Genomic DNA, 10,000 nt, shown 5'->3' with positions numbered 1-10,000 from the left:
GTCAGTCCATAATTCAATATTTTATTATTTTGATGTCAGTGTTATACTGAAATGTGTAAAATAGTAAACAAACAAACAAGAATAGTATGTATAGTTAATATAATGTATATTCCTACATTTACTTATTTAGATGTGTAACAATATTTGGTCACAGGAACCACGAAAACATGTTTTATATTGTTTTACATTTTCTGAGCACACACATCACACCAAGGAGTTCTCACACTTGTGCTAGTATTATAGATTTATTTTTTTATGCTGCATATTTTTATTTATATCCTGTGTTTCTGGTGGATTTTTAATAGTGCTGCAGGGGTCTGTGGGTAAATCGCCAATTTGCAGGGCCTGAAACTTTAAAAAATAAATACATATGTATAATGAAGTTCAATATCAATATCAATTTGTCCATGTTTGTCTTTAAAGAAATAACTAACATCAGGCATTACATTAACCAAAATAATGTTGAATAATTTGTAGGTTTATACTGATTTAACGGGTAGAAATCTGATTAAGAGGGTGTTTGGGGTCTTCAGGTTGCTTTTTGTCTGCTTTGAGAGGGAGTTTGGAAACCTCGGCTTCATACCTTGTGCCTTATGAATAAAAGATTCACTCCTCACAAAAGAGAGCGAGACTGTGTTAGAAGTTCTGGCAACCCGATCAGCCACGTCGCTTCATTTCATTTCCAGTGTAACATTCCTCTCATGCTGTCTCTTATCACTCGTCCTCACTCTTCCTCCTCTTCTCTATTTGCAGTGTCCCTGTCCTTCATCCTTCTTTATCTTACAAAAAAAAAAAAAAACGCTGTCATGCTTCCTGTCTCTCTCGTTAGCACACAGTTTGAAAGCTCAAAATGATTTACTGCTGAAGATAAGCCTGATGCATTAAATTAAACTTCATCCAGCATTAAATTCCCCAGAACTAGCTCCCTTCTGATCCTGATATTTTGAGTCAAATTTGTTATTACAGCTCAAAATGCTCAAAAAATTCTCAATACTTCCATATAAAATGTAGGAAGGGTTATGATTTATGTATATTTATGTATATTTACATATCCTGGCATTTCAGTGGATATAGATGTGCTTAAACTATTTTAATAGTAAAGTTTATTCGACATTTTAAAAATTGCATTTGATTATTTAAATTAACATTAAAAATGTAAATGTAGATAATCTCACATGCCAGACTTCTAGCTTTCCCTACAGAGTCTGGTATGTTTCCTCAACAAATGTGTTCTCGATCACCTACTTTCACAGGAAGAGGTCATTTAATGCCAAACATGCCAAAGATTATTTCGTTTATTCACCACTAACTGCTTTGGAAAAATGGAATAACTTTTAACAACTAGATTTCTTGAACTTTTTTACTCCTTCGCTGCTCAGTTTGATTTACTTGTAAGGCACTTTGGATAAAAGCATCGGCCAAATGACTAAATGTAATTGTAAATGTGACAAGCTCATTAATAGGGATTACTATCCACTGCTTTTTTTGAGAATTTTGGAAATGCAAATGTAAAAAAAAAACGAATGGAAATCCAGAAATTTGAAAAAAAAAAAAAAAAAAAAAAAGTTCCGTATTTGGCGGAGGTGGAAAGTTTACTGGTCTACTGACAAAGATGAGATGCAAAAAAGGAATTTTGAACACTTTTCGAAATTTGTAGGGGACGTAAGTAGCATGTTTCTGCTCTGTACTAGATATAGCTACATGAAAGTTTTTTACAATTCAATTCATGAAAGCAACGTCATACATCACAGCATCCCTGAGCAGGATAAAATGCTTTCTGAAGACAAGTGAATGAACAAATGAATTAATGAATGAACGAACGAACGAACGAATGAATGAACATAAAACGAGAGATAATATCTCTCCGTTGCACTGCAGTTTTACCATCTTTTCTTTCTGTACACAGGTGAAAAACAAGGAAGTGTGAAGAGTCAGTCAGATTGAAACCTTTAAGATTCTGAAGCTTGTTGCCAGAAAAGTGTATAAAACATACCAAACACTCTGCATCATGTTTCTAGAATTAGAGCCAGTGTATGTTTCCAGTAGTCATAAAAAGTAAACGTAACAATACTTTTTGGGGAAATTACTAGAATTTAAATAAAAATTAAAGTAATTTATGAGTAATTTATGTCACAGAACTCTGATAGCCACGTTCATCATTGCTGGTGAAATCCTGATGAAAGCTTATTTATTAAAGAACGTCACGTCATAGTTCTTATCCGTTTTTAGTTACATTCAATGTTTTTGTCTGTTTCTCTCTCTGTCTCTTACATAGAATAGAGCAGTTATAATTTATCTCTATGATATTCCAAGAGTAGCAGTTTGAAGAAAAAAAAATGCAACACCTTCACTTCATGTAAGTTTGAGGAAGCGTGAGTTAGCGCTCAACCTCCCAGACTCGTAGCTGTCACGTGACTAAACTGAGAGAAACAATGATGTAGAAGGCAAAATAAGGAGCGCTAGAGAGAAAGGTTCAGCTGTAGTCCAGTGGTCGTCTCTTTTCTTTCCATTAATGGAGGCAGATCCTGATAAACTGGCAACTCAGAGTGTGATGACATCACAGCGTCGAGAAAAAAGGCTTTATTTCACACAAAGCGAGAGTGAGAAACTGTGACTGCACTCTGTGTGTGTGTGTCTGTGTGTGTCTGTGTGTGTCTGTGTGTGTGAGAGAGAGAGAGAGTGTTATTTTCTTCACACACAGATCTCACTGTCTGGATTTTCCATTCAGGATTGAAGCAAAAGGACTGAATGGAGACGTGTGTGTGTGTGTGTGTGTGTGTGTGTGTGTGTGTCTAAAAAGAGCCTGTGGAAGGAAAACCCGAGCAGAAAGACAGAGTTAATTAGGGATAATTATCATCTCGGAGATTGAACACTGTCATTTAGACTGCCACATAACGAAAATCTCGCTTTATAAAGTACGTAACGTGTTAACGTTCCGAAGAACTTTTAATCACAGTTTACAAAAATAACACAACGATCACCAGGAAGCATAAACCTCACCCTCAGGTATTGTTATTTTCACCTCATGTCAGTGTAGTCGCTAAGTCATTCATCGCTAATAGACGCTCTTCTCTCAAGCTTTCTGCTGGTTGCCATGGTTACACTGGTGCTGAGCTGCTAGTGTAATGGCTGGCTTCTCTTTGTGTGGATCAGTGTGTTTAATACATAAGGAATAAAACATATCGTGACATGCTGCTATGGGAAAATAATCAACGACAGCATGTTGTGAAGAAGCAGAGTCACTGTTACCACCATGAAGTTGATTATTTTCCCATAACAGCACATCACAAAGTGTTTTATTCCTCATATATACGACAGCGGTTTGTCAACAAGTGCAATTTTGTTTGAATTCAAGAAAAAAAAAAGTTGTACATTTTATCCATTTAGGGTTACATTTCATGTTGTGGAGTGTCCATAAAAGTAGTTAGTCCTTATCACTTATTTTCTTTCTATAAAGTTAATAAGACAAAAAAAAAAAGGCAGCTTGTCATGTTGCTGAGAAAGCACAAAGCGTACTGCCTGTTACAGAGCGCTGACACTGGAGACTCCTTCCATAAAGGCATTATAATCATACAGTTAATGGTTTGTGGATGATTATGTGTGTCACGGTGCTCAGAGTGAGGCTTCACACACACTTTATACTCCTGCTGTACAGTGTGTTTGTTCTGATGAAAAATTCTAAAAGTGTGTGTGTGTGTGTGTGTGTGTTTCAGAGCCGTGGGTAAGACATGCCTGCTCATCAGCTACACCACCAACGCTTTCCCGGGAGAATACATCCCTACAGTGTGAGCTTGCATATTCCTCATACCTCTGTGTGTGTGTGTGTGCGTGTGTGTTATCATCTAGGTATGTGTTCCCTGTGTCATTGCTCCCATTTCTTACAGGTTTGATAATTACTCTGCCAATGTGATGGTGGATGGGAAACCTGTAAACTTGGGATTATGGGATACGGCGGGGCAGGAGGACTACGACCGTCTCCGACCTCTCTCCTACCCTCAGACGGTAAAACCCCATCGATCCTCATCTCTCTGCTTCCACTCTAGGGTTCAAACTGTCTTATAATCCTTAAGCTCCATGTTCACAGAGTCTCACATTTCCCTCAGTGCTACGTTCCCTGGCCCATTTGAGTCAGCTCATGTTGTGATTTTATACTGTATAATCATTTTATCTGATAATTGGTTGTATGATATGTTGCGTTGTTTAAACAAATCCTCCATCCAACACATTAAACATGTTTATGCTGAAATATTTCTGATATTTTTAGCAATTCTGTTGCTAGTTTGTTGGTTGAAACTGTATTTTTTCGTAATCCCTGTGAGAAGGTAGTGGTTATGTGCTGCTCTAACATTGTTGATGCAAAATTTCATCAATTTCAAACATAAGTGATAACAGTAATGTTTCTCTGTTTGCTCCTCAAAACAAAAAGGCGAGATCTTAAATTCTCACTCGCCATTATTCAATGACGTCCAACTTCAAATTAATAACAAATCCAATATAGAAGTAGTGGACAGATGTTAGAGCAAACACACTGGACTCAAAGTCCCAGAATGCAATGCAGCTACGTGACAATGAGTTACAGCAGAGACTCGGCTCAGGTAGTTAGCGATCTACGAGGTGACAGCGGTATTAATATGAAAGTCGAATCTTTGGAAGCTGGCCTGTTTGAGTAGAGTGTACAGATGAGGAGGTCAGAGAGCTGAACAGACTGAAGCACTAAAGTGCCGCTGCATCGCTGGCTTTATGTGGTGATGAAATGAGGGTTAAATCCCACTGCACCACTGTCAGCGGGTAGGTAATGGCATTGTGGGTAATGTAGGAAACTGTCAAAATAAATAAAGGGTGGATTCTGTTCACCAGATGAGAGCGAATTTTAAAAAACATATACTCAAATAGTTTTTCTCAATAATTTGTTTAAAAATATTGACTCCACCCCCCTGAATGTGTATGAAATGAACATGATTTGAGCAATTCTTTTTGTCTTCTGTTTTTGAAGGATGTGTTTTTGATCTGCTTCTCACTGGTGAGCCCGGCTTCGTTCGAAAATGTCAGAGCAAAGGTTAGTATTTACTTTTTATTTATTCATATAGTGTGTATATACACAGGAAAAACTGAATGGTGGAAATACGCTAAATAAAAGACCATAGTGAGATAATAACACCCTCAGAGACGTAACTATGGTAGCATTTGAATAATTTTTTTTCATAATCTTCTGATATTTGGATGCTTTATCATCTCTTTATCTCTTTATCCCTTACACATAGGATGAAGTAAGGACAACTGGAAATAAACTTAGAAATAAAGTAACTAAACTGTGTTATAGTGCTGACGAAACTATAACAGCATGATTAAACACTGAGTTATGACTGTGTGTGTGTGTGTGTGTGTGTGTGTGTCTGTGTCTGTGCAGTGGTACCCTGAAGTACGTCACCACTGTCCCAACACACCCATCATTCTGGTGGGAACCAAGCTGGATCTGCGGGACGATAAGGACACCATCGAGCGCCTGAGGGACAAAAAGTTGTCCCCTATCACCTATCCTCAGGGTCTCGCTATGGCCAGAGAGATCGGTAAGAGCTAAAAAACATTTTTTACCCATTTTTTCCTCCCTATTTTCTTGTGTCCTATTCATTCCTGCTTCATGATGGCTAATGGCTGAGAAGGGCCGACGTCTAACGTGTGTTTCATCCAACAAAATGGACATGTAGCATCATCAGTGAGGAACTCTAGCTCCCTGATTCTGCTGATGGGGGAAAGCGCAAAGCCATCGTTCCCATCCAGTGATCATGACAGTTAGGGTTCCTAAGCTTTCACGTTTTACTTCCTCACGTTTTTACATGTAATCCTATTTTGTCACAGCGGTGCTTCCATGCAACTTGTCAATGAATATCTGAGTGACATCAAACACCTTTTTGCCTCCTGACCAATCACACATGGAGTAAGGAGGACATTTCATTTCTCAGTGATTTTTAAGGACTTTTTGTAATATTTGGTGAAATTCTCCTCATACTCCAACAGAAAAAAAGAAAGACAACAAAAAAACCAAACTCCAGCCAATCAGAAAAAAGAGGCAGCTTTCCTGCCAATCAGTATCACCAATATAATTCTAATATATTTTATATTATAATTATTATACCCTTAAGTACTACATAGTACATAATTATTTTTATACCATAGCGCTGTTGGATTCTTGAATCTGATTGGTTAGAAGGTGTTGATTAATTTTCTGTTACAGCAGCTCTGACAGTAGTGCAGCTGTAACTCAGAGGTTTATATGAATGAACTCTTTCTAACGCATTATCGTTTCTATAGTAACGGCTCATTCATAGGGACTTGTATGACTCCACATAATCTAAGCTTATTATAAATTAAAAAAAAATTAACAAAGATAAACATGTAATCATTGACACAGTGAGGTTTTCTGAAGGATACGTTTATTTAACATTTATGGAAGGAGTCTCCAGTGTCAGCGCTTTGTAAAGAAATTTTTCACGGTAATATGACAAGCTGTGTTTTTTGTCTGACTAACTTAAAGAAAATGGAAAAAATAAAGACTAGTGAGGGAATGATTGTTTATAGCTGCTATAACATAAGTGATAACCGGAAGTAATTTGTGTCATAGACGTTTAAATGTCACTATAAATGGATAAAAAATTATGATGTGTCTTTAGAAAAATGTAATCATGGATGCTGTGTTTACAGGAGCAGTGAAGTATCTGGAGTGTTCGGCTCTGACTCAGAGAGGGCTGAAGACGGTGTTCGACGAGGCCATCCGCGCCGTCCTCTGCCCTCCGCCCGTCAAGAAGAGAGGGAAGAAGTGTACAGTGTTTTAAAAAAAGAACACACACACACACACTCACACAGAGTGCAGAGTGTTTCACTTCAACACACAGTCATCATACTGAGTTCCTACTGGCCGATTTGTTGAGACGGAGTAAAAACGTGACAGGTGAAACATCACACACTGGAGTTTTAGATATAGCGCAGCGGGATAAAAATAGCGAAAGGCACAACACGGAATCGTGCCAAATTCCCTCTCATCCCTATTTCTGAACTCGATTGCCTTAATTGGTGCTTAATTTGTGGTAATGAGAAGGTCCTTGATATACACACCTTGCATGCGCTAATATTTGGTTTTGTGATATGATATTTAACACACAATATTTGCATTGTGGACAAATTAAATTAAACTATTATTTCAAGGCTAAGTGTCGCAAATGTGTCCATAATGAGTCCAAAAATGAGGAAAAGATTGTAGAAATTTGGATAAAAAAAACCACACAAATTATAAAACGTAACGGAAAGTTAGACAATTGTTGTGCTAATAAAAAAATTAATACTGGCGCGCACACAGGTGTTTCTGAGTTGAGTGGGCGGAGCTTAAGTTATATTCGATGATCCAATTGCAAACGTGATCACATGACATCACAATAAAAGTTTATCTAACCTAGGCTAGCTTACTATCACAGGCTAACTCTACTGGTTTTGATTACACTATAAAATACCTAGCGTAAGTATGTCTTGGTTAGCTATAAAAATTTGTAATTATGTCTTGGTTAGCTATGTAACATCAGGTAGCTACTGCTGGATTGACAAAGTTTTTAGCAGTGTTTACATAACTGATAAAATGTTATATTGTGTCTATAAATCCGTATGGAAAAGAAGAAACTTTAAAAATAGTGATGTCTTTTTATAAAGTGTGTGATCAGCTAGTTAAATACGCTCCGCCTACGTTGACTTAGACACGCCTGTCACTCACTAAAATCAGGACATGCAAATGTCCAATACACACACACTGTCCCCTGTACACATTTCCTGAATTCCTCTGTGGAAATTTTCCTCTTCGCTAGGGCATCGTTTTGTTTTTTTCTTCCTTATTGATCTGTGAATGTGTCTGAAGTCTGTGTAAATAGATATTGTGAATAACTTGAGGATCGAATCGACGCCGTCTCTTGTTCTTGACTGTAAAGTAAATCTAAAATAAAAATATCGCCTACTGAATACAGCTCTTTTTAATTTCGGTGTTTGTGTGACTACTGTATGTGATGGCGTTTTACAGCACAAGAAAAATGAAAGAGTGATTACTAAAATGTGTATATTTAAAGTCAGTCGGTGTCTGAAGCTCAGCCGGGTATCAAATTTACAGAAAAACTTTGGCCAAAAATAAAATGTGCACAGTTATTTCCCCTTAGCGCAAATGTAGCTGTGTTTTCTTTCATTTTGCACTGGAGCTACAAAGGCTAATCCGCTAACAAAGTAATCTGGGTGTAGTTTAGTGTTGTGAAAACTGCTTGGATCACACACTGGCCTCAAAATGACTATGAAGAGTTGTTTAGTATGTGAAATAGATTTGCTGATGTGGTTTCTGACGCCATATTACATACTGTACGCTATAAAAATGAGTGAAAGGATGTCACAGAGCTAACAACAGTCGGCCATTTTGAAAGAGGAATCTTATTTTTTTCCTGGCATTTGCGAATTTGTGCTTTAAACATGATACACTTGCTGCTCAAGTGATTAAAGTTGTGAGGACGGTGTTGCCAGGCAACAGGGAAACATGGATGCTGATTCCAAGCTAGCTAATGACTAATGAGTCATGACTGACTAGCTAGCAAGTCGTTGGTAAGTCTTTTATGTGGACAATGTTAAGTCAGAGTGACTGTGAAAATGAGTAAAAAATGTCAGGAATGTCAACTTTTACCTCGGATTTGTTGGTATATTATTAAGAAAATGCTCCAAACTTCTAAAATGACACTTTTGTTAGTTATCTCCATTAGCGTTGTAGCTCCAGTGCAAAACTAAAGCAAACATCAGACCCTCGACATCTTGGCTGATTTGGCGTGACATGGAAACTGTGTACATTTCACTTTTAGCCAAAATTTTCTTTTTTGCAAGTTCTTTACATTACAGTATTGTATACATATTTAATTAATGTCTCTTTTTTTGTAAACTGGAACTTTTTTTCCATCCTTTGAATTTTGCTCCATATTTTACAGTATACTAGCTGAAATGTGCCATTGTGGATTGTTTTTGTGTGGCTAGCATGCCAAATTTTCAACTTTAGACAAGATATGTGTCTAACTTTGTTTCTACTTTTTTGCCTTTTGATTTTACTGAAAGTACCATTTGTTGGTGTGTGTGTGTGTGTGTGTGTTTGTGTGTGTGTGTGAGAGAGAGAGAGAGAGAGAGAGAGAGAGAGAGAGAGAGAGCGCAAAACTGTTAGAGATGTAAAAAAAAAAAAAAAGAATACCATGTGTTTTTCGGTGTTATGACATGATGGTGGTTATCCGCCTTAACCTTACAGTTGGCTTCTGTAGACACAATAACAATCAGAACCCCTTTTGAATTGTTACTAAAATGAACCTCGTGTGTATGATATGAGTTTAAAACGTACGCATTAATAAAAGTGAGTCCTTGAATGTATTTGGATGTATTGTGTGTGTTTTTTTTTTTTTCTTTTCACTTTTAGTCATAGTGACTTTAATTTGTGTCTTAGTTTTTTATTTATTTTTAATAGATCATTAAATTAAATGTAATAGATAATTATCTATTAATTATTATTCAGAAAAATAACATAAACTTATCTGTAGTCCCTCTATAATAAGATTTACTATTTGTAATGTTTTTTTTTTTAAATGTGTTGAGATTTCAATATAAAGTCAAAATCAAACTCAAGGTCTAGCAGGAAGACTTTACAGGCAGCTTAGAAATTTCATCCTTATGTAGGCTATAGAGTATTTATGGGTCAGAAACAGTCAGTCAATCAATCAGTTAGTCAGTCAATCAGTCAATTAGTCAGTCAGTAAGTCAACCAATCAGTCAGTCAGTCAATGAGTCAGTCAACCAGTCAATCACTTAGTCAGTCAGTCAATCAGTCAATGAGTCAGTCAGTCAGTCAGTAAGCTAGTCAGTCAATTAGTCAGTCAGTCAACCAAATCAGTCAGTCAGTCAACCAATCAGTCAATCAGTCAATGAGTCAGTCAACCAGTCAATCACTTAGTCA

General features: G+C 36.9%; 1 protein-coding gene across 1 annotated transcript in view; it reads left to right on the top strand.

The window, feature by feature from the left end:
- Window positions 1-9,420, top strand: part of rac3a (Rac family small GTPase 3a) — a 10,870-nt gene extending 1,450 nt beyond the window's left edge. The window contains exons 2-6 of the mRNA XM_026916575.3: window positions 3,714-3,785; window positions 3,885-4,002; window positions 4,994-5,056; window positions 5,408-5,567; window positions 6,700-9,420. Of these exons, the coding sequence (XP_026772376.1) occupies window positions 3,714-3,785; window positions 3,885-4,002; window positions 4,994-5,056; window positions 5,408-5,567; window positions 6,700-6,830 (544 nt within the window). The 3' untranslated portion in view covers window positions 6,831-9,420. The remainder of the gene's footprint in view (window positions 1-3,713; window positions 3,786-3,884; window positions 4,003-4,993; window positions 5,057-5,407; window positions 5,568-6,699) is intronic.
- The last annotated feature ends 580 nt before the right edge of the window (window positions 9,421-10,000 follow it).

The sequence above is a fragment of the Pangasianodon hypophthalmus genome, chromosome 13 (assembly GCF_027358585.1).
Source record: "Pangasianodon hypophthalmus isolate fPanHyp1 chromosome 13, fPanHyp1.pri, whole genome shotgun sequence".
In the NCBI taxonomy this organism is placed as follows: Eukaryota; Metazoa; Chordata; class Actinopteri; order Siluriformes; family Pangasiidae; genus Pangasianodon; species Pangasianodon hypophthalmus.
The sequence above is the reverse complement of the archived record's forward strand: the minus strand, read 5'-3'. Positions and strand labels throughout refer to the sequence as shown.